The sequence below is a fragment of the Lampetra planeri genome, chromosome 50, assembly GCF_965212315.1.
Source record: "Lampetra planeri chromosome 50, kcLamPlan1.2.h2, whole genome shotgun sequence".
Lineage (NCBI taxonomy): Eukaryota > Metazoa > Chordata > Hyperoartia > Petromyzontiformes > Petromyzontidae > Lampetra > Lampetra planeri.
The window spans coordinates 3,966,057-3,990,954 of record NC_136156.1 but is presented as its reverse complement, the minus strand read 5'-3'; the positions used below and the strand labels follow the sequence as shown (position 1 = coordinate 3,990,954).

General features: G+C 55.6%; 1 protein-coding gene across 1 annotated transcript; it reads left to right on the top strand.

Annotated features, from left to right (window-relative positions):
* Positions 1 to 367: 367 nt before the first annotated feature.
* LOC144734144 (patched domain-containing protein 1-like) lies at positions 368 to 10,640 on the top strand. Its single transcript, XM_078616209.1, has 4 exons — positions 368 to 1,276; positions 6,786 to 6,989; positions 8,577 to 8,837; positions 9,381 to 10,640. Exons 1-4 carry the CDS (start codon positions 368 to 370, stop codon positions 10,638 to 10,640), a joined length of 2,634 nt encoding a protein of 877 aa, XP_078472335.1.
* The last annotated feature ends 14,258 nt before the right edge of the window (positions 10,641 to 24,898 follow it).

The following is a 24,898-nucleotide window of genomic DNA, read 5'->3' as shown; positions in this document are numbered from 1 at the left end:
ACCACTTCTGCCTTTCACCACCTTTATCACCACTCTCAACCACCACTACCCCCACCACCTCTATCCTCTCCACCACCACCGTCACAAACACCATCCTCACCTCCAATACCACTCTCAACCACCACTGCCCTCATCACCACCACTATCCTCACCACCTCTATCCTCTCCACCACCACCACCATCCTCACGTCCAATACCACCCTCACCATCACGACCCTCGCCACCGTCACCACCAAAATACAAAGATCCCCCCTCCGCCCCCGTATAAAAATAGCCTCAACAGACTGTTGGGGGGGGGGGGGGGGCACGTGCCGTGTATAGCGAGCATCGTCACCCACCCTCGACCCCACCTCGTCCTTCCCGCACGATGCTGGGCGCTCTGCTGCACGCCGTTCTGCAGCGGTGCCTCTACCGCCTCGGACTCCTCGTGGCCGGCCACCCGGCGCCGTTCCTCGTGGCGCCCGCTCTGCTCGCCGCTCTGCTCGGCGCCGCCCTGAGCCGCGTCTCTGTCGAGAGCAAAGCTGAGGCTCTGTTCGCGCCCGCTCACAGCCTCGCCAAGCTGGAGGGGGCCCTGGCGGACGAGCTGTTCCCGCTGGAACGATCTCGCCAGCGGCTCTACTCGGAGCTGCACACGCCGGGTCGATACACGCGGCTCATCGCGGTGGCGCGCGGAGGAGGCAACGTGCTGGACGAGGGTCGACGTCTCGCACTCATCTCCCTGCACTCGGCTCTGGTCACCATGCCCGTGGGACGCAACTGCACGTTCTGGGACGTCTGCTCGATCGACTGGGACCGCGAATGTGTCCAGGATGCCATCGTGGAACTCATGGGCGGACTTGGAAGAAGACGAGGAGGAATTGGAGGAGGAGGAGGCAATGGCAGCAGCAGCAGCAGCGCTAGCGACGCGTCACGCCGCCGCTCCTCCATCATCATCCGCTACCCCAAAGCGCGACTGCCTGACAATCAGGAGGTCTACATCGGACATCAGCTGGGCGGAGTGACCCTCTTCCAGACCGACCGCGTGCTCTCCGCGCGGGCCCTGCAGATCACCTACTACCTGGACTCGGCTCACGCGGCCTCCGAGCTCTGGGAGAGGGAATTCATGACGGCCGTGGAGAGCGCTCGACACAGGCACGCGCACGACTTGGCGCTCTTCCCTTTCACCTCGTCGTCTCTTCAGACCGACTTCTACCAGAGCGGAGTCGTGGCCGCACCGAATCTCGCCGGCGGATTCGCTCTGGCCATGGTGGTCGGCCCGCTGCTGGTGGTGGCGACGGCGACGATGGTGGGAAGAGGTGGAGGAGGAGGTGGTGGAGGAGGTGGTGGAGGAGGAGGATGTGGAGGAGGAGGATGTGGAGGGTGGTGGGCGGCATTGAAGAACAGCAGAGGCAGGACGCGCTCGGAAGATCTGTGTTTCGGGCTGCTGCTGTTCGCTGGGTTTGTGAGCATCGCTCTGACCACGCTGGCTACGGCTGGAGTCATGACTCTCGCCGGGACTCCCTACAACTCCACGCTCATCATCATCCCCCTCGTGGCGCTGGGTAAAGTAGAAACACCGGCGACGAACTCACAATCCGTGATTAATTTTTGCTGATGGCATCGCAGTCGACGACACTGCGTGCGACGCGGTTTTAGTAAATTGCCGCTGCTATATGGACACCTAAACGTGATGATGGTTATGATAATTCATAATTATTATTTTGTTCTGGTTAGGCCACCATCCCGTAATGATCTGGCCAGATTTATGTCATCTCGCCCCCCCCCCCATGACCCCCCCCATGACCCCCCCCCCATTACCGACGGTGAGGCCTTCATCCAGCAGTGGATTGACCATGCGTTTCGAGAAGCCTCCGTCGTGACGAAACTAACTTTTAATTGACACCCGCAGCACTCTGGCGACGTCACTGCAGGCGACGTTCCGTCCAGAAGCGAGTGGAACAAATCTCTCTCTCGCTCTCTCTCTGCGAACCGAACGCTACAATGTGCTCGCTATGACGTCGAAGGGCCATTGCCCGAAACGTCGCTTTAAACGTATTTTGTTTTTTTGAAGCCCCCGATCACAGTGTTGTTGACGCACGCGTTGAGATCGTTCGTTGCTCATTGTGCATGGCCATCACTGCCGAAGCAGCATCACCAGATGATCAGCACGGTTGGCTACGTACGGTGCGAAAGAAGTTCGACGTACATACGCACGCACGCTGTAAGCGATGCGGATATGCTCCGGTGATTTCCTAACAAGGGCAGTCAGCCCCTTGCCAATCCACTGCTGGATGGACGATGTGTCGGTCGTGGAGATTGTTTGACTATTCTTCACCACTTCGGTCGGTGAAGAGGCGGGGGGGGGGCAGGTTTGGTTCAGACATCACTCGCCACCGATAGGGAGGTAGGGAGGGAGCAAGCAGTGTGAATTAGTGACGGGGTGAGAGGGTGGATGTGTGGGTGAAAGGGTGGATGTTTGAGTGAGCGGATGGGTGAGCGTTTGAGTGGGTGATGGGAGGGTTGTGTGGGTGAGAGGGTCGATGTGTGTGTGGGTGGGTGAGTTAGGAGGCAGAGTGGGGTTGTTCGCATTCATTTGGGTAAAATCGCTTGAATATTAAAACACTGGATCGTGTTATTTTCACCCTGGGCCGTATGGGAAAAGTGAAAAAAAAAATTGGCCAGACATTTCCAATGGAGCATGCCCCTCTTGAAACTGAGTATTGAGACTCACCGATGCTTTTGTGGATAATTGGCATTATTATTATGATTATTCCAACACGGACATAGATACCGATCTCGCGAATGGCACTACGCACGGCCAATAAATTGAGTTTAGAATCCACTCACACACACGCGCTGTGTGCACGCAGGGATCCACCAAGCACCGCGGTGGTTCATTACTCACAGTGGACATTAATAGCGCAGAGATGTGAGCGGAATAACGCAAAAGCCTCGCTCTCACATCGCGTAATTAGACCATGAAACATTCAGACGCGAGTCGTGGCTCACGGAGACTAGGGTGGGCGTGTGGCTGAGTGGGTGAGTGAGTGAGTGAGTGGATGGGTGAGTGAGTGAGTGGATGGGTGAGGTGAGTGAGTGAGTGGATGGGTGGGTGAGTGAGTGGATGGGTGAGTGAGTGAGTGAGTGGATGGGTGAGGTGAGTGAGTGAGTGGATGGGTGGGTGAGTGAGTGAGTGATTGAGTGGGTGAGTGAGTGGATGGGTGAGTGAGTGAGTGAGTGGATGGGTGAGTGAGTGGATGGGTGAGTGAGTGGATGGGTGAGGTGAGTGAGTGAGTGAGTGGATGGGTGGGTGAGTGAGTGATTGAGTGGGTGAGTGAGTGGATGGGTGAGTGAGTGGATGGGTGAGTGTGTGGATGGGTGAGGTGAGGTGAGTGAGTGGATGGGTGAGTGAGTGAGTGGATGAGTGAGTGGGTGGGTGAGTGAGTGGATGGGTGAGTGAGTGGATGGGTGAATGAGTGAGTGGAATTGTGTATGAATGGGAGATTGTGTGGATGGGCGAGTGGGTGGAAAGGTGAGTTGATGGGTGAGTAGGCGAGTGAGTGGATCATTGAGTGAGTTGGTGAGTAAATGAGTGGGTGAGCAAGTGGGGTGGATGTGTGAGTTAGTGGATGGGTGAGTGTTTGCCTGAGGGTGGGTGAATGGGTAAAGAGGATTGATGTGCGTGTGGGTGATTGAGTAGGCGAGTGGTGTTGTGTCCGCATTAATTTGCGTAAAATCTCATGAATATTAAACACGGAATCGCGCAATTTCCACCCCGGGGACTTAGGTAAAAATGAAATAAATTTAGAACAAAATAATTACAGGGATGAACGTTACAGTTAATTAATTGACTTTGGAAAATCCCCAGATACCAAATATAAACATTCCTCGTGCAACCCTTCACAAACCGGTGTGAACTAAGCTGTACACGCATCGAGACGCACAGACACACAGACACACAAACACTGCATTTGATAACAACAGCAACAACATTTCGATTTAAAGCTTTCGTGACTGCAGGGATTTATCTTCTTGGTTCTTTCGGTAAAGTCACGTAAAATGGAAATAATAAAATAATAAAAATAATAAATAATACAATTTAAACATAATAAAATAATTCTCACGACGTCGTGATAATTATTTTATTATGTTTTATTTGTATTCTTTTATTATTTCCATTCTACGTGACTTTACCGAAAGAACCAAGAAGAGCAACAACATTTGCTTACCCGGTGGAAGCGTCCAGTGAGTTTTAAACCATCTTTTGAAAAAAGGTTGGTTTATCGTTTTTAAAAATATATATTACGGACTTGTCATTCCACTGCTGGATGAATGCCTCTGCGCAACGTTGCTCATGGAGGGGTTGAAGGGGTTTCTTGACCATACCTCACCCAATGGGGGCAGGGATACGCTCAGATATCACTCGCCACGGATGTTCGCCCTGCCTGGGAATTGAATCGAACTCAGGTGGACAACTTGATAGCGACCTACAACCGCCTGAACACGCCTCCTCTCGGCACCACCCCCTGGGATTATATACTAAACTATTTTTTTTATTTTAGCAGGTAAGGCCCACTTAACTATGCAGTTCTTTGTTCAGAAGCGAGCTGGTTATCACAAATCATAGCTCAACCAAGTGGCTTATCACGTGGACGTTTACAGCAGTGGTCAAATACGCACGTGCGTATTTGACCACTGCGGAGGGGCATGGGGAACAATCCACGCGACCACGAGGAGAGAGAGAGAGAGAGAGACACGCAGACCTCAAATATACAGCAGCAGGCGTCAGGGTCGGGATCGGGATCGAACCCACAACCTCCTGCATACCAGGCGAGGTCGTCAACATCTCCTAGCCACCGTGATGATGATGAGAGAGAGAGACACGCAAACTAGAAATATACATTAATTCTAGATTTGAAGCTTTCGTGACTGCAAGCATTCATATTCGTAGGTTTTTTCGGTAAAGTCACGTAGGTAAAAAATTAAAATTAATAAAAGTAAAATAAAATAAAAAATAAAAATCACGACGTTTTACCTACGTGACTTTACCGAAAAAAACCTAAGAATATCAAAATATACAGCAGCAGGCGTCAGGATCGGGATCGAACCCACGACCTCCTGCACACCAGGAGAGGGAGTTAACATCTCGCCACCTCGGCCCCCCAGATATTCTGGAGCCCCAGAGTTGTAACCGTGAATAAGTGCATCCGTCTCAGCTGCACCCCCCACCCACTAATCAGCCCCGCCCCCCACCACCCACGAAACCCCCCCACCCCACGCCACCCACACTCTGGCTGTGATGACATTTTATAAAGGAAGCAGGCGTGATATTTAGAAACGCGAATGTTCAATTTACTCGCCTATCGCGTTCGATGAACGGATAACCGGTGAAACGATACAGATATAGATAGATATACACAAGACAAAGATCCCCCATATAGCCTTAACAGACTGTAAGAGCAAGTGCTGTTAGCGAGCACCTATGAAGGCCAGAACGGCACACGAGGGGGTGGGTGGCCAGCACCATGCCCGGCCGCCTTTGTCTCCCCAGTGGCTATGCTTATACATCGCACCAGGTACTCATTTGAGGCTGAGTCGACCTAGGGGAGGCCCAGTACCGGATCAGATAATCGTCACTGGGTTTGGCCGTGAGCGGGAATCGAACCCGGGTCGCCGGGTTCATAGCGCAGCGCGCTAACCGCTACACTACCGAGCTGGTAGGAACGTTGGGTTGCTCGGTCAATGGCCAGGGTCAACGGCGGCGTGGTGTATTCCGCAAATATGGCCGACTGTGAGGGCGGGCACAAGCCGGCGTGAGTAGGTTAAACGTTGAGTTTTATAAGGGCACCACGGGGTGACCAGCCCCTCCCCACCCAGCCCCACCCCTTCCACCCCCACCCAGCCCCACCCTACCCTCCCCACCCAGCCCCTCCCCACCCAGCCCCTCCCCACCCAGCCCCTCCTCACCCTCCCCTCTCCAACCAGCCCCACCCCTCCCATTTTTTGATGCACGACGGACGGACGGACACAATAATCCCCTGTGGGCTGGTGTAACCAGGAGGTTCCTACCAGTAACATCTCCGGTATAGCCTTAGCATACTTTTAGGGCACGTGTTGTTAGCGAGCACCTCCAAAAGACACACACACAGATACATGTACTGGTACAAGTACACACACACACACCTTAAGTCTGAAGATGCTCTTGCAGGAGGGTGTTGCATTGCGATGTTTGGCCAATTCCACGTTAAATAACGTGTTGATGGCTTCCAGTGGCAGGACAACTGGAGACGAAGTAGAAAATCCATCACGCTGCACAGATGGGCACACGATGCCACTTGCTGGACTGCCAGAAGCCTACTACGTTCCAGCTGCTTCTCACTATGTGTCTCTCTCTCTCTCGCCTCTTCCTCCTCCCCTCACCACCTCCACCCCATCCGCTCGCCCTTCTCACCTCTCACCAACACAAACCGCTCCCCCACCCCATACATCCACCCCAATCCCCAACTCCCAATAAACTCTCCATCTGCCCCTCAAAATCATAGAACGCTCTCACCCCTCACCAACCTTGCCCCGCCCTCCTTCACCAATCGCCCCCCACAAATCCCAACTCTCCTCTTGACCAGGAGCCTCCTCCCCCAATAAAAAAAATCCTCCAACACACTCACCTCCCAATCCTCAACACGGCCCTTCCTCCCCCCTCATCTCTCCAACTCCCTCGAAATCTTCCGCGGTATCCCCCCCCCCCGCCCCCTCATGCCCCCCCCGCCCCTCCCCACTCCGTGCCCCACCCCCCACCTCAATCTCAGGCCACGGCTCGCACGGCGCCACGGAGCTGTTATGGACGTGGCGGCGGCTGGGCTGGGGGGTGCGGGGCCCCCCCCGCGCGAGAGGAGGAACGCCTGGCGGCGACGTTCGCGCGCGCGCTCCTGCCGCACACGATGCTCACCGCGCTGCAGATCGTCACGCTGGCGCTGGGCGCCTCGCCGCTCACCAACACGCGCGCCGTGCAGGTGAGCGCAGCGCCGTGCAGGTGAGAGCAGCGCCCGTCCAGGTGGCGGTGGTGGTGGCCATGCCAAGACTCCCCAGGCAGTCAAACCCACGTGACACCTGGGTTTGTCCCGTGACTTCTTGCACCTAGCCTGGCACAGCAGTCAACCCATGGCACCTGGGTTTGTCCCGTGGCGTCCTGCACCTAGCCTGGCTCAGCAGTCAACCCATGGCACCTGGGTCTGTCATGTCACCTCCTGCACCTAGCCTGGCACAGCAGTCAACCCATGGCACCTGGGTTTGTCCCGTGACTTCCGGCACCTAGCCTGGCACAGCAGTCAACCCATGGCACCTGGGTTTGTCCCGTGGCATCCTGCACCTAGCCTGGCACAGCAGTCAACCCATGGCACCTGGGTTTGTCCCGTGACTTCTTGCACCTAGCCTGGCACAGCAGTCAACCCATGGCACCTGAGTTTGTCCCGTGACTTCCTGCACCTAGCCTGGCAGAGCAGTCAACCCATGGCACCTGGGTTTGTCCCGTGACTCCTGCACAGAGCCTGGCACAGCAGTCAACCCATGGCACCTTGGTCTGTCTTATGATCTGCTGCCAGCAGCGAGCCTGCGACACTGCACGTGGCCTCAAAATCCACCTAGCCTGGCACAAGCGCTGTTGGTGGACCTCACCGGCACTAAAGTGGCGATTGCTGGCTTCTGTTTTTGTTGTTGGTGTCTACGCACGTGACCTGCAATCCAGCAGGCAGTAGCAGCGAGGGTTTGTGAATCGCCGCACAGATGTGTGAAAAAGAGCTTTAGAGCTCATCTGATTCCTCCAGTATGAATAAATATTCCGATTACGAGATTGTGTAACCCTGGGCTCGCCCTCAGTATGCAGTACAGCAAATTGTGGACCCATCTGTCTGATGGGATAGAGCGTTGCCCCCTCGCACGTGCGTAGGTTTTTGTCGGGCGCCTCCGGTCTCCCCCCACATGTAGCATTAAACACTCGCCACTAATCGGTGGAAAGCATCTTAATAAATAGAGGACCGCAGAGCAACCGATGGGAGCGCCGGATGCCCACAGGCTTCCGGCTCGGTCCGTGGTTCCTGAGCAGCGGTTGCGAGAGATTCAATTCGCATGAACGGACGGACGGACGACGACTCAAATATTTAAAAACGACCCCTTTGTTGTTGTTGTAGTTGTCGATGTTGTAGTTGTTGTTGATGTAGGTGTTGGTGTTGTAGGTGTTGATGTAGGTGTTGTTGTTGATGTCGGTGTTGGTGTTGATGGTGTTGATCTGGGTGTTGTTGTTGATGATGTAGGTGTTGATGTTGATGTAGGTGTTGGCGTTTTAGATATAGGTGTTGATGTAGATGTTGATGTTGTTGATGTAGGTGTCGCTGTTGTTGTTGATGTAGGTGTTGATGTAGGTGTTGATGTTGGTGATGTAGGTGTTGATGTTGTTGATGTAGGTGTCGGTGTTGTTGTTGATGTAGGTGTCGGTGTTGTTGTTGATGTAGGTGTTGATGTTGATGTAGGTGTTGATGTAGGTGTTGATGTAGATGTCGGTGTTGATGTAGGTGTTGATGTTGTTGTTGTCGATGTCGCTGCAGGTTTTCTGTCGATGCGCCTGCACGGCCACTGCGCTCAGCTACTGCGCCTGCGTCACCTTCCTGGGCGCCTGCGTGGCTCTGGCCGGCAAGGTGCGCGCCCTGCCCCCGAGGTGCTGGCCCGTGCCGTCGGCCATTACCACCACGGCCACGGTGGCGGCAGCAGCGGCGGCCACCGCCGTGGTTGTGGCCGGAGGAGAGAGGGTGGCGACCGCGGCGGCAGTCGCCGCTGCCGCTTGCGGTGGCGTGGAGAGCACGGCACAGGTGAGATGGAGGTGACATGGATGGATGCAGGTGAGATGTAGAAGGTGAGATGGAGGTGACATGGATGGATGCAGGTAAGATGTAGAAGGTGAGATGGGTGGAGCTTGCGAGAGGATATTTGGCCTTGGTGAGTGGTTAAGTGCGCGAGTGCTGTATATGGGTGGGTGACCGAATGGATGAAAGGGCAGGGTGAGTGATCAGGGTGAATGAGTGGGTGGGTAGGTGGATGATTGAGTCGATGGGTGGATGGGTGAGTGGGGTGAATGGGCTAGTGGGTGAGTAGATGGATGAGTAAATGGGTGAGTGAGTGAGTGAATGGATTTGCGAGTGGTTGGGTGGTCGAGCGGAGTGGACGGGCGAGTGTCCGACGTGACACCGCGTGGCTCGCAGGACCTCAAGCCGCCACGCCACATCTGCGAGCAACCGGACCTCATCAGCTCCAAGGAGCCGCCCTGCTCCACCGCTGCCAACAACACCACCAACACCACCAACACCACCAACACCGCCTCCACCGCCGCCGCCACCACCACCACCGCCGCCGCCACAACGTCCGGCCCGCACCCGCCGGACGCGTCCCCCCGCCGTTTCATGCGCGACCGCTACGGCCCGTGGATCAGCGGCACGTACGTGAAGCCCTTCGTGGTGCTGCTCTACCTCATCTACGCCTCCTTCTCCTTCATGGGCTGCCTCCAGCTGAGGGAGGCCTCCGACCTCACGCACCTGGTGGCCACGCGCTCCGCCACGGCGCGCTACCGGGCGGTGCAGGACCGCTTCTTCAGCGACTACAGCCCCGTCATCGGATTCTACATCTACGAGCCGGTGGCCTACTGGAACGCGAGCGTGCAGGAGGACCTGCTGGACATCACCCGGCGCTTCATCACCGTCTCGTGGCTCGAGCAGTACACGCGCTACCTGCGCGCCGCCAACGGCACGAGCGCGCTGCCCCGCGACCTCTTCGTGTCGACGCTGTGCGCCTCGTTCCTGCGCCGCCGCGAGTTCGCGCACTTCGCCGACGACGTGGTGCTCGCGGGCCCGCCGGGCGAGCGGCGCATCGCCGCCTCGCGCGTCTTCATGGTGGCCAAGACGAACGAGAACACGCGCGAGGAGATCGACGGCCTCCTCGAGGCCCTGCGCAAGCTGTCACTCACCTCGCGCGTCAAGTTCACCATCCACAACCCGGCCTTCGCCTTCCTCGAGCGATACGCCCTCTGGGTGGGCGCCCCCGCGCACGCCGCCGCCCTCGCGGCCGCCCTCGCCCTCTTCCTGTCGGCGGGGCTGGCGCCGCCGGGGGCCGCGCCGGCCCACGCCTGGGTGGCCCTCTGCGCCGCCTCCGTCCAGTTCGGCGTGCTGGGCTCGCTGGGCCTGGTGGGTGCGCAGCTCGACTGCGCCGCCGCGCTGTGCCTCGTCTACTCGCTGTGCTACGGCGCCCATGCCTGCGCGCCCCTCGTGGCCACCTTCGCCATGGGCCGCGGCAAGAGCCGGGCCCACTGGACCGCGGCGGCCCTCGACGCCCACGCGGCGCCGCTGCTCCACGCATGCCTCTGGTTCTGCGCCGCCGTCGCCGCGCTGGCGGCCGCGCCCTCCAACCTGGCCCGGACTGTGGCCCGGTGCCTGGGCCTCGCGTCCGTGCTCTCCGCGGTCCACTGCCTCGTCTTCCTGCCCGTGTTCCTCACCATCTGCCCGCCCTCCAAGGCGGTGAAGCGGCGACGGGCGGCCGACGGGGAGGCGGAAGAGGGCGACGCCGCGGGGGCTGCCGCCGGCGGCGCCACCGACGGCGCGGTGGACCAAGCGACGTCCGTGTAGGTGACCGCGCCGGGGAGCTGGCGCCGTGCAGGCGGCGCGCCAGAGGAGGGCCGGGGGAGAGGCGGCAGCCCCTCCGGGGTGCCCCTCCAGGCGGGGGTCGCCGCACCGAGCGCGGAGGGCCACGTGGCTGCCAAATAGCCTGGCTACGGCGCCAGGCAAAGGTAAAAGGTAAAAGGTGCAGGCCCTGAAATTGCTCGCTATCGTCGATACCTGGCAAAATGGAAGGAGCCCCACTTGGACGGAGCTTCGGAGAGCCACTCGACAAAGGGTGTTTTGGCCTACTCTTCCATGCCGGCCAGCACCTCTTGGAAGGGAGCGAGGGTACAGCGCTCTCCGATGAGCGCGCCGAATTTGTGGCGCCCGCATCGTTCGGCGCGGCGTCCGACGTTTCGCTCCGCACGCTGGTACCCTCGGGCAGGAGCTAAATTCAGGAGCAGGGCTTAATTGCTCACCGAGTATCCTTCGCTATGTGGGCTACGGTGGGTGACCCACGTGACCAGGAGCCACAACCCATCGCGAGAGGTACGATTGATGTGGCGAGCCGGGCGTGGAAATTAAGCCCAGGGTGCAAGCAGTCGTGACTCGATCGTGATCCGATCGTAACTTACGAGCGACTTTGTAGTAACCGGGTCCGCCGCTGGGTACAGAAGGCGACGTGGTTTGGGAACATCAAGGGAAGGGACCCGAGTTGGAATGGATATCCAAGTTCTCCCACCTCTCAGGTCGCAAACCCCTAACCGCGTCTGCCTTGGAGTCTCGGTGTGGGTGACCTTAGGTGGGGCGTGTGCACCTGGAGAAGCAAGGGGTTGGCGGATCACGCAGGGATCCGTGTTTAAAAAAATAAAATCGCTAAACCCGCTGGGCTATTGCTGCGAGGTGGCCATGGGATGGCAGTACAGCAAGTGGGTTGTCTCCCCGGGTGTACGACGACGTGTGTGCGTATGTGTGTGTGTGTGTATGTGGGGAGCGGTACTATAGTGGTTAGTGCGCTGCGCTATGAATCCGGAGACCCGGGTTCGATTCCCGCTCACGGCCAACACCAGTGACGATAATTATCTGAACCAGTCCGGGGTCTCCCCTAGGTCGACTCAGCCTCACATGAGTACCTGGTATGGTGTGTAAACATCGCCACTGGGGAGACAAAGGCGGTCGGGCGTGGTGCCGGCCACCCACCCCCTCATGCACCGTTCCGGCCTTCATAGGTGCTCGCTAACAGCACTTGCCCCTACAGTCTGTTAAGGCTATACGGGGAAACTCTGTATTGTTTGTGTATGTGTGTGTGTGTATATATATATGTGTGTATATATGTGTGTGTGTATCTATGTGTGTGTATGTGTGTGTACGCGTGGTGGGTTTTCTCACGGGTCTCTCCCGTTTCTTACGGCACGACGCCAAATACGAATTATTTAATGGCATTGATGATAATTGGCCAAACATTCGGCGAGAACAGGAGCCTCTCTTGCCAAACGCGTCTTGATCCTCAGCGCGGCATTTCTGGAAAAAAAAGAAAGCCAAAAAGTGCCAAATTTGATCAATTACTCGCAATTGTATGTATGTCGAATGTATGTATACGCTGACATTATTTTGCAACCGTACATAGCCAACCGTGCTATATCGGAGTTGCGCGGGGGGGGGGGGATAAATCATTTTTTTAAATCTAGAAATCCACCCATATCGGCAGAACGAGGCTAGTTTACATCTTGTGACGCGTAGGGACAGCTGCCACTGGGGGCGGGGGGGGGGTCCCCTTAGGCCAGACTGCGTGCCAGCGGGGCCATTGGAGTTGGTCGAGACAAGACGCGATTTCCGTCGAGGAATTTTAAACCGCACGCAAATTTCAAACGCTGGCAGTCAAACGAAAAAAAAATTTACCCGTAAAAAGAAAGTTTTTCACTATAAATCCTTTATATGCGTGGCGGCTAGAGTCCTCTCGTCCTCTGGCTTGAGATGGCTGCCACCTATGGGTCAGATGATTGCCTGCCACCATTAAGCAATTGGTAATTAAATATAATTTATTTTTTCCTAAAAAGTGTAAAATTTTGGAAAAAATTTTTCACGAAAATTAGTCTGTGTGCAAAATGTTAGCGCGATTGGATCATGGGAAGTGGGTTAAAAAACGACCGAAAGATTTGCACGGTCGTAAGCGCGCAAGCAAGCAAGCAAGTGCACTTAATATAAAGGATTTAAAAATGACTTAAATTTCGATTTAAAGCTTTCGTGACTGCAGGGATTCATCTTCTTGGTTCTTTCGGTAAAGTCACGTGACTTTACCGAAAGAACCAAGAAGAAAAAAATGACGTGCGCACGAACACCGTAAACACGTGACATGGGGGCGTTTACACTACATGACGGTCACAACGAGGAACGGATTCGGGGGGAAAAAAAACCACGACCGCCGGATTCAGAGGGTGGAGGGACACAACGTGGTACAACGTGGCACACAACCCGATGTGTCCTTGAGCATACAATATTCGTGTTTCGGTTCATCGGTTGACAATGACAGTGACGACTCCGCTGCAGAGGTGGAGGGGGGGGGTTCAGGGGGGAGGGTGAGAGATTGGCAAAGTCTCAAGAGGGAGAGGATGAGATTTGTATCGGCCCGTGGGTCTCGATTAAACGAGTACAGGCAACCCCCCCACCCCCACCCCCCCAGTACTACGTGACTCCGAATTAAATGTGAGGTCTCCCATGGGGCAGTGCGGGTGCGAGAGTCAATTAATAAGTCTAATTATTTAATTACACAAAGGGTCACCTCCCTCTCCGTGGCTCTCCCCGTCTGTGATCCCTCTTCTCGTTTTAGCTGATCAGACGAAACGTCGGTTCTGGTTTTTGAACATCGGTTCATTAATCACCCCCAGCCCTTTCCCACCCTTCCTCCTCCCTCCCTCTCTCTCCCCGTCTCTTCCCCCCTCGTCATCATTCCCTCTCGCTCTCCCCGTCTATCTCCCCCTCTACCAATTCTCTATTCCCCCATCTGCCCCCTTAACCCGCTCTCCATCTCCTCCCCTCCCTCCACTCCTCCCTTTTCCCTTCTGTTCCCTCTCTCTCCCTGCCCCCTCTCTCCCTCCCTCTCTCTCCCTCCCTCCTCTCCCCCCTCTCTTCCTCCTACCTCTCTTCCCCCTCTCCCCCTCACTCGCCCCCTCCCTCCTCTCCCCCCTCTCTCTCTCCCCCTCCCTCTCTTCCCCCCCCTTTCCCCCTCACTCGCCCCCTCCCCCCTCTCCCCCCTCTCCCCCCTCTCTCTCTCCCCCTCCCTCTCTTTCCCTCGCCCCCTCTCCCCCTCACTTGCCCCCTCCCTCCTCTCCCCCTTCTCTCTCTCCCCCCCTCTCTTCCCCCCCCTCTCCCCCTTCTCCCCCCTCTCTTTCTCCCCCTCCATCTCTTTTCCTCACCCCCTCACTTGCCCCCTCCCTCCTCTCCCCCCTCTCTCTCTCCCCCTCTCTCTCTTCCCCCCCCCCCTCTCCCCCTCACTCGCCCCCTCCCTCCTCTCCCTACTCCCTCTCTCACAGAGGTCACGCAATGTGAATCCTCGGATTACAATTAAGAGAAATAATTTTGTCGACAATTATTTTTTCCCCCGGAACATTGCTCGGCTGCCTGGCCTGGGGCATTGATTAATCGGCATAAGGCACTGCTACTAGAGTACAAGGTACGATTATCCATACAGATCCTCTAGTATTGCATTACGTATGTTCCTGTAATACTACGAGCAGGTTTATACAAACGATGAGCACAAGATCGGTCGAGGTGGATCTAAGTGGGAGCCGGTGGTGAGATGTTAACTACCTCGCCTGGTATACAGGGGGTCGTGGGTTCGATCCTGACCCTGACGCCTGCTGGATATTTGGAGTTTGCGGTGTCTCTCTCCCCGTGGTCGCGTGGATTTTTCTCTGGGTCCTCCTCCGGTTTTCCCCTCCACATTTAGAAACAACGTTACGCGTTCAGAGTATTCGGCTGTTTTAAATTTCCCCGTGATGATAAGCCGCTTTGGTGAGTTATCATTTGTGGCCAGATCGCTTCTGAAAAAATAGCTCTATAGCTCTGTGGGCCTTAGCATGTAAAATAAAAACAGTTTACAGTGTCAGTTTAAACTAACTCGGAACGGCATTCCGAACTATTCCTGATAACGTCACCGGACACAATCAATCGCCGACACTTAATTCTCATAACGATTATGCTAAGCAAAAAACGATTAATATTGAACCAGCAGTGGATTGAGAATGATGCTTCAGAACCTGTGTGATACACGCCCCGTAGTTACAAGGGATGAGCCGATTCTTTGTGATGGTCTCGATTTAAAATGTAATGATAGTTTGCATAATTACAGGATCAAAATACAACTACTGCTACGACTGTAATCGTAAGTTCTGCCATATTCGCTGGATTGTGGAATACGCTTTGGAAAAGTAAACTAAAATACAAAGATCCCCCGTATAGCCTCAATAGACTGTTGGGGCAAGCGTTGTTAGCGAGCACCTATGAAGACCGACACGGCACACGAGGGGTGGGTGGCCAACGCCACACTCGACCGCCTTTGTCTCCCTGGTGTCGATGTTTACACACCGCACCAGACACTCATTGGAGGCCGAGTCGGCCTAGGGGAGGAACGGTTCAGATAATCGTCACCGGTGTTGGTGGCCGTGAGCGGGCATTTAATTCGGGGTCGCCGGGTTCGCAGCGCTGTGCGCGTGAGCCGCTGCGTCACCGCTCCCCACTGACACGCACACACTGACACACACTGACACACGCACACACTGACACACGCACACACTGACACACGCACACACTGACACGCACACACTGACACACACACGTCTCCCGGATTCTAAGACGCACCCCAACCTTGTGCTCTGTCATAATAATTGACGTTAATATTCGCGCTCCCCACCGCCCATCACCGTCTCAACGGGCATTATTTTTTTTAAAGGGGCACCCCCAGCGGCAACTGTGTCGACGATTTGATGCCGTGCATGACCTCCAATTAAAATTCAGGGCACCAAAAAGTTAACTGCGGCGTCGTACGATCCACAGAAATACGGTACGTGTTGTGTGCTGTACATATATGTTTGGTAGCGATGGGGTCTAAGTACGGCAAGTCCTCATTTAACGCGGTAGATGCGTTCCTGAAAATTGGCGCATTGAGCAACAACAAAAAAAAACGCGTTAGGCGAGAATTTTTTGTTTCCCCATGAATAATATAACATAACGATGAAAATACGATGTACTACTACGCACACGCAGTGAGGTGGCGGGGCGAAGAACGGAGCGTACGCCGCCGCTTTGCTCTATCGCGCTGCGTACCGTATCGCGCCGCTCATCCGCGCAGATCAAGAGAGTAGTTCGTGGCCGACCACTCAGAAACCGCGTTATAACGGGCGCTGGCCGCGTTATAACGGGCGCGTTGTGAGAAGTGTGCCCTAGTGGGAGAACCGCGGTACAGCGTGAACAGCGCGCATTAAGCGAGGACTATCCTTACGTATTGATTATTGGGTCTGTGTGTGAGTATTGTAGTCTGCGCGTGAATATTGCAGTCTGTGTGGAGTATTGAAGTCTGTGTGTGAGTCTTGTAGTCTGTGTGTGAATATTGCAGTCTGTGTGGAGTATTGAAGTCTGTGTGTGAGTATTGCGGTCTGTGTGTGAGTATTGTAGTCTGTGTGTGAGTCTTGCGGTCTATGTGTGAGTATTGTAGTCTGTGTGGAGCAATGAAGTCTGTGTGTGAGTCTTGCGGTCTATGTGTGAGTATTGTAGTCTGTGTGGAGCAATGAAGTCTGTGTGTGAGTATTGCGGTCTGTGTGTGAGTATTGTAGTCTGTGTGTGAGTATTGCGGTCTGTGTGTGAGTATTGCGGTCTGTGTGTGAGTATTGTAGTCTGTGTGTGAGTCTTGCGGTCTATGTGTGAGTATTGTAGTCTGTGTGGAGCAATGAAGTCTGTGTGTGAGTATCGCAGTCTGTGTGAGTATTGCTCTAACGGAGTGTGCTGTACTTTTATACGAAGGCTTTACCCAAGAGCCCGTTCCTCGCGGCCCACACCGCCCCAGTGAACGCGTGCTAACGTTGGGCGAACGTTGACGTGTGGCTCGAAACGTTGGACCGACGTTGACGGAACGTTCACAGGTTTACTGGGACGGCACCGCACGCAATTGCCTTGTTTACCGATCTCATGATTTCAATTGCGAGTTAGGTCTCGGCACACTGCACGCGCCTGATGATTGGTAAACGCGTCCCCTCCCGATGGCATTGAGAGCTGCTCACACCACCGCAATCGTGAATCTTTACAGAATTCATTGGGTGCTGCTCCCTAACAACACTTGCCCCAAAAGGTCCGTTGAGGCTATATGGGGGGTAGGGGGGGCCTTTGTCTTTGTGTGCGGAGAGATGTCGTGCAGTGGCCACGAACACAGCGTTCGGATTCCGGATCACGACCGATAACAGTGGCGAACATTTGAAGCGATCCTGTTCACACCCCCCCGGTTAGGTCGACTCAGCCTTTAACGAGCAGCACCTGGCTGCTGAAACACTGGGGATACAAAGGCAGCCGCGGGGAGGGTGTTCACCACCCATACCCCCAGCTCGGTGTGCTACTAACAGCATCAGGTGCGTGAAGCGTGAAGCGTCGATCACCTTTTGCTCGGGGACAATAGCGATAGACTCGGAGAGGGACAGCCGTGGAAAGGAACCGCAGGACCTGGAGGAGTTGGGTTCAACACTGGGTCCGAAAACGCCTTTCGTAACTTTCGCCAGCAATATCAGATCGCCACTGCTGCTCAGGTAACGGAACGGATCAATGTTTTGCCAGCCAGGCCATCGTCCTCATCATCATCATCATCACTGCGACGATCTTGAGGTGGATAAACATGGGCGGTAGCGATTCATTGGCCTAATATGGGCGAATGCGGGCTAGTGACTACTGGACAATGTGAGAAAAACGCTTCGTAGCTCATCGGATTCCTCCAGTATCAATAAATATTCGGATTCGTCTAAATTACGCCCATAGGTAGTGGTGATGGTGGTGTACGCAGTGGTGTACACGTAGGCAGTGGTGATGGTGGTGTACGCGTAGGTAGTGGTGATGGTGGTGTACGCGTAGGTAGTGGTGATGGTGGTGTACGCGTAGGTAGTGGTGATGGTGGTGTACGCAGTGGTGTACACGTAGGTAGTGGTGATGGTGGTGTACGCGTAGGTAGTGGTGATGGTGGTGTACGCGTAGGTAGTGGTGATGGTGGTGTACGCGTAGGTAGTGGTGATGGTGGTGTACGCAGTGGTGTACACGTAGGTAGTGGTGATGGTGGTGTACGCAGTGGTGTACACGTAGGTAGTGGTGATGGTGGTGTACGCAGTGGTGTACACGTAGGTAGTGGTGATGGTGGTGTACGCGTAGGTAGTGGTGATGGTGGTGTACGCAGTGGTGTACACGTAGGTAGTGGTGATGGTGGTGTACGCAGTGGTGTACACGTAGGTAGTGGTGATGGTGGTGTACGCAGTGGTGTACGCGTAGGTAGTGGTGATGGTGGTGTACACGTAGGTAGTGGTGATGGTGGTGTACGCAGTGGTGTACACGTAGGTAGTGGTGATGGTGGTGTACGCAGTGGTGTACACGTAGGTAGTGGTGATGGTGGTGTACGCAGTGGTGTACGCGTAGGTAGTGGTGATGGTGGTGTACGCAGTGGTGTACACGTAGGTAGTGGTGATGGTGGTGTACACGTAGGTAGTGGTGATGGTGGTGTACGCAGTGGTGTACGCGTAGGTAGTGGTGATGGTGGTGTACACGTAGGTAGTGGTGATGGTGGTGTACGCAGTGGTGTACACGTAGGTAGTGGTGATGGTGGTGTACGCAGTGGTGTACACGTAGGTAGTGGTGATGGTGGTGTACGCGTAGGTAGTGGTGATGGTGGTGTACGCAGTGGTGTACACGTAGGTAGTGGTGATGGTGGTGTACGCGTAGGTAGTGGTGATGGTGGTGTACGCAGTGGTGTACGCGTAGGTAGTGGTGATGGTGGTGTACGCAGTGGTGTACACGTAGGTAGTGGTGATGGTGGTGTACGCAGTGGTGTACACGTAGGTAGTGGTGATGATGGTGGTGTACGCAGTGGTGTACGCAGTGGTGTACACGTAGGCAGTGGTGATGGTGGTGTACGCAGTGGTGTACACGTAGGCAGTGGTGATGATGGTGGTGTACGCAGTGGTGTACACGTAGGTAGTGGTGATGGTGGTGTACGCAGTGGTGTACACGTAGGCAGTGGTGATGGTGGTGTACGCAGTGGTGTACACGTAGGTAGTGGTGATGATGGTGGTGTACGCAGTGGTGTACGCGTAGGTAGTGGTGATGGTGGTGTACGCAGTGGTGTACACGTAGGCAGTGGTGATGGTGGTGTACGCAGTGGTGTACACGTAGGTAGTGGTGATGATGGTGGTGTACGCAGTGGTGTACACGTAGGCAGTGGTGATGATGGTGGTGTACGCAGTGGTGTACACGTAGGTAGTGATGATGGTGGTGTACGCAGTGGTGTACGCAGTGGTGTACGCAGTGGTGTACGCGTAGGTATTCTACAGCGGTGTAAATGTACATGGGCAGCATCCGTAGCTGCGTGAAATCAACCAAGTTCCATCCACTCAATTCAATAATTGCACGCGTAAGCACGGGGATCGATGGCCATCAATAAATTCACAACCGCGGGGCGATTTGCTTCCAACGCGGACGTCCAAGTATAAACTCCTCCTCCTCCTCCCGTTCTCGAGACCCAAACGTCATCGCATCTCCTCCCCGTGGAAGACGCCGACTTGATGGACCCAATCAACCGCATCATCGGCACACCACCAGCTGGTCCTAGGCGCACACATCTCCTTCGTACGTGGAACATGAATGACACGAGCCGCAGCCGTGCGATTGTGGACATGCAGCAGAAATTATGGACCGTAGGGATACACCCATGGAGGAAGATATGCAGATATACACGTAGAGACTCGGAGATATAGAGACTCGTACAGATACATCGAGATACATTAAAGACACGGCCGTAGCAGTGCGATTGTGGCCATGTAACCCAAGCTATGGAGAGTACAAATAAACCCACTGTGATTTAAAGCTTTCGTGACTGCAGGGATTCATCTTCTTGGTTCTTTCGGTAAAGTCACGTAGAATGGAAATAATAAAATAATAAAAATAAAACAATAATTTAAGCTGGGATGGAGGGAGGAAGGCCGCCTTGACAAAATAATTTGCATATCAAGAGGAATTTAGCATATTTAAATAGTCGCTTCAAGCCTGGAGTGTGTCATTCAGACTCTGTCTTCTCGACAGACCGGTTCTTCACCTGAGGACGGCTGCTTGCGTTGTGGCCGAAACGTCGTGAGAATTTTTTTATCATGTTTTATTTTTATTATTTTATTATTTTCATTCAACGTGACTTTACCGAAAGAACCAAGAAGATAAACCCACTGTGGTTTGCGCTCCTTCAATGGAGGAGAAGGAGGAGGAACAGCAACACGACACGAACTCTCTCTCTGCTGCTGCTGCTGCTGGCTACGTACGGTGCGAAAGAAGTTCAACATACAGACATACATATATACATACGAGTGTGTCTCGTCGTGGCCACCGGCAGACCTGGACATTGACACGCAGCTCCTGAGCGCAGTGCCGCCGCTACCACCCCACACACACACGCGAGATTACAGGGGAACTTCACCCGAACTGATCGACAGTTTGAGCAGCAATTAAATTACCTGTGCGCAGAGACAATCAGCCTCGACTTGCGTGGGGGGGGGGGGGCGGATGAGTTGGGGGGGGTGAAATTTGTGGGACGGGGAAGTGGAGGGGGGGAGGGTGACATTCGGGGGGAAGTGGGGGCTAGACCGGGACCAATATCATCGTGAAGTCGCACACGCCCGTTAGGCAGCACTAAAGAAGAAGAAGGGGGGGAGAACGGGGGGGGGGGGGGGGTGAAATTGAGGGGGGAAGTGGGGGGTGAAATTGGGGGTACGGGGAAGTGGAGGGGGGGGGTGGTGACATTTGGGGGGAAGTGAGGGGGTGGAGAAGGGGGGGGGGTGAAATTGAGGGGGGAATTGGGAGGGGTGTGTGATTGGAGTTCAGGGGGGAAGTGGAGGGGGGTGGGAGGAGGGGTAACTGGGGTGCAATCTCCATCCACTGGCCCCGTGTATCCGGTAGAGTAAATTGTCTCCCGCGGTTCGTCTCCGGCCAAAGACGACGGCGGGATGAGTTATTGGCGTGTTCAGTCATGGTACTGCCGAGTCGTTGCTACAGAAGAGCCAAGTGCCTCGACCGCCAACATCATGCATCAGCAGCGCTCTTGATTGTCGCATGGTTATAGGAGGGCAGGGGCTTAGGAAATGAAGGCCGGGGTGATAGGAAGGCGATGGGCTCATTCAAGTATGCAGCCGCCCACCCAATCACCCATCCATCCACACACTTAGGTCGGACTTACCCACCTATACAGCGTCGACGCGCTCACCCCGCGAGGCACACACTCAGTCATTCATCCTCTATCTGCCTACCCACTCACCGCTCGATGGCATCACTCGCATGGCTCACACCACCTACCCTCGCTCACCCGCGTGGCACTCAGGCATGGCACTCACTCCCACCTACCCACTGCACCCCGCGGAATCTCACGCTGGCTAGCATCCACCTAGCCACGACCCGCTCACCCCGCGATGGCTCACATGCTTCACGCACCCACCGTCCCACTGTTGACCCACTCGAGGCTCTCTCGGTGGCCTCGGACCTATCCAGTGACCCGGGCTCACCGCCGCTATCACACAGCTCAGGTCATCTCCAGCTCGCTGCCTACCCACTCGGACCTCGTATCGACACACTCATTCACGCTCCCACCTAGCCCACTCACCCGCTGGCTATCACACAGCTCATTCACTCACTCACCCACCTACCCACGCTCCCCGCGATTCTCACAGGCTCGATCACTCTCACACCTCCCACGCTCCCCGCGAGTGCACTCACGCCTCGCATTCAGCTCACCCTCCGTACGCTCGCTCACCCCGCGATGGCACTCACGCATGGCACTCATCCACCGAGCCAGCGACCCGCGCTCCCCGCTTGGCTCTACTGCATGGCTCGCACCCTCCGTGCCGCCGTACCCACGCCCCCGCTATGCACACACTCATTCACTCACCCACCTACCCACTCACCCCTCTATTCGACACACTCGATGGCACGCTCCACCTAGTGCCATCTACCCGCTCACCCCGCGAGGACTCACTCGATGCACGCAGCCACCGAGCCAGCGACCCGCGCTCCCGCGTGGCTATTCACAGGCTAGCTCACTCACGTGCAGCACGACCTCGCCTCCCACCGTCGGCCTATATCAGCACCTCAGCCACTCACCCACCTACCCACCGCACCCCTCTATGCACACACGCATGCACGTCATCCTAGTCTACGAGCGTACCCGCGCAACGCGGCTTCACTCTCTGGCATTCACTCAGCCACCGTAGCCAGCGTACCCGCGCTCACCCGCGCTGGCTATCACAGCAGGCTCAGCTCACCTCCACCACCTACCCTCGCTCCCCGCGGCTCACACTCATGGCACGCAGCCACCTTCCATGCGTACCCTCGCTCCACGAGTGCACTCTGGATGGCACAGCATCACTCACGTCCCAATGCTCCCCACTAGTGGCTCTCACTCGGTAGGCTCGGTACCCTCCGAGTCATGGTACCGCGCTCACCCCGCGTGGCACTCACTGGCATGGCCTCCATGCTAGCGGGCGTACCCTCGCACCTCGGTAGGCACTCACTTAGTGGCACTCACTCCACCTACCCACGCACCCCTCGAGGCTCTCACGCTCACCCACCTACCCACTCACCCCGCGTAGTCACACACGCATGGCACGCTCCCTCCGACCCAATGCACCCCACGTGATTCACGGAGGCACGTTCACTCCTCCGTGTACTGGGACCCGCGCACCCCTCGAGGCTCACACGCAGGCATGGCCGCCATCTAGGCTGTCCCTCGCACCTCGTTATTCACACACGTATTCGACTCACCCACCGTACCCACTCGCTCCCCTCGATTCACACTCTCCCTCCGTACCCTCGCACCCCGCGTGATTCACACACTCACCCACCGTACCCACGCACCCCGCTAGGCTCACTCAGCAGTCACTCACCCTCCTACCCGCGCTCCCCCGCGATTCACTCACTCATTCAGCTGCATCCACCGTACCCAGCGACCCGCGCTCCCCCGCGATTCACTACTCAGTCACTCACCCACCGAGCCACCTACCCACGCTCCCCTCTATTCACACAGCTGCATTCACTCACCCACCTACCCACTCACCCCGCGAGTCACTCACTCGCTGCATCGCAGCCTAGTCCATCGTCCCGCTCACCCCGGCTATTCACACACTCATTCACTCATCCACCTATCCAGCTACCCGCGCACCCCTCTATGCACACACTCATTCACTCACCCACCTACCCACTCACCCCTCGAGTCACACACTCATGTCACTCATCCACCGATCCAGCTACCCGCGCACCCCGCGAGTCATCACACTCATGTCACTCATCCACCTATCCAGTTACCCGCTCACTCCTCTATTCACACACGCATTCACGCACCCACCTACCCACTCACCCCTCTAGTCACACACTCATTCACTCTCATCCACCTATCCATCTACCCGCTCACCCCTCTATTCACACACGCATTCACTCACCCACCTACCCACTCACCCCTCTAGTCACACTCATTCACTCAGTCACTCACCCACGTACCCACGCACCCCTCTATTCACACACTCATTACTCATCCACCTATCCATCTATCCGCTCGCCCCTCTATTCACACACTCAGTCACTCACCCACCTATCCATCTACCCGCTCACCCCTCTATTCACACAGCGCATTCACTCACCCACCTACCCACTCACCCCGCTATGTCACACACTCATTCACTCATTCACTCACCCACCTACCCACTCACCCCTCTAGTCACAACTCATTCACTCATCCACCTATCCATCTACCCGCTCACCCCTCTATTCACACACTCATTCACTCACCCACCGACCCGCTCACCCCTCTATTCACACACTCATTCACTCATCCACCTATCCATCTACCCGCTCACCCCTCTATTCACACACTCATCCACCTACCCACCTACCCACTCACCCCTCTATTCACACACTCATTCACTCATCCACCGATCCATCTACCCGCTCACCCCTCTATTCACACACTCATTCACTCATCCACCTATCCATCTACCCGCCCCCTCTATTCACACAACGCATTCACTCACCCACCTACCCACTCACCCCTCTATTCACACACTCATTCACTCATCCACCGATCCATCTACCCGCTCACCCCTCTATTCACACACTCATTCACTCATCCACCTATCCATCTACCCGCTCACGTCCTCTATTCACACACGCATTCACTCACCCACCTACCCACTCACCCCTCTTTTCACACACTCATTCACTCATCCACCGATCCATCTACCCGCTCACCCCTCTATTCACACACTCATTCACTCATCCACCTATCCATCTACCCGCTCACCCCTCTATTCACACACGCATTCACTCACCCACCTACCTACTCACCCCTCTATTCACACACTCATTCACTCATCCACCTATCCATCTACCCGCTCACCCCTCTATTCACACACTCATCCACCTATCCATCTACCCACTCACCCCTCTATTCACACACTCATTCACTCACCCACCTACCCACTCACCCCTCTATTCACACACTCATTCACTCATCCACCGATCCATCTACCCGCTCGCCCCTCTATTCACACACTCATTCACTCACCCACCTATCCGCCTACCCACTCACCCCTCTATTCACACACTCATTCACTCACCCACCTATCCGTTTCTCTCCTCGACCCTCTCTCTGTTGCCACTTTCTCTCTCTCCCCACGAGTGTCTCCCGCCCACGCGGCACTCATTCGCACTCTCACCTCCCGCTTGCCCCATCCCCATCTCTCTCCCTCTTTCACTCTACCACCTCTCACCCCTGTGCCCCTCTCTCCATCCCCTCCCCTCTCTCTCCCACTTCTCTCTATAATCTCCCTTCTCCCTGTCCTCACCCACATATCTCCCCCACCTCTCCCCCTCTCACCCCCACTCTCCCCGCCCCCTCTCTCTAACTCTCCCCCCTCTCTCTAACCCTCCCCCTTCGTATCTCCCCCCTCTTTCCGCTCTTCTCTCTACCCCCCTCATTCCTGTATCCTCAACCCTTGTCTCTACCACCACGAGACGCT

Bases quoted from the DNA above. Each gene is read 5' to 3' on its own strand.
- LOC144734144 (XM_078616209.1), top strand. From the start codon at position 368: ATGCTGGGCGCTCTGCTGCACGCCGTTCTGCAGCGGTGCCTCTACCGC. The intron at 6,990-8,576 runs GTGAGCGCAGCG...ATGTCGCTGCAG, and splicing joins CCAACACGCGCGCCGTGCAG to GTTTTCTGTCGATGCGCCTG. The intron at 8,838-9,380 runs GTGAGATGGAGG...ACCGCCGCCGCC, and splicing joins GCGTGGAGAGCACGGCACAG to ACAACGTCCGGCCCGCACCC.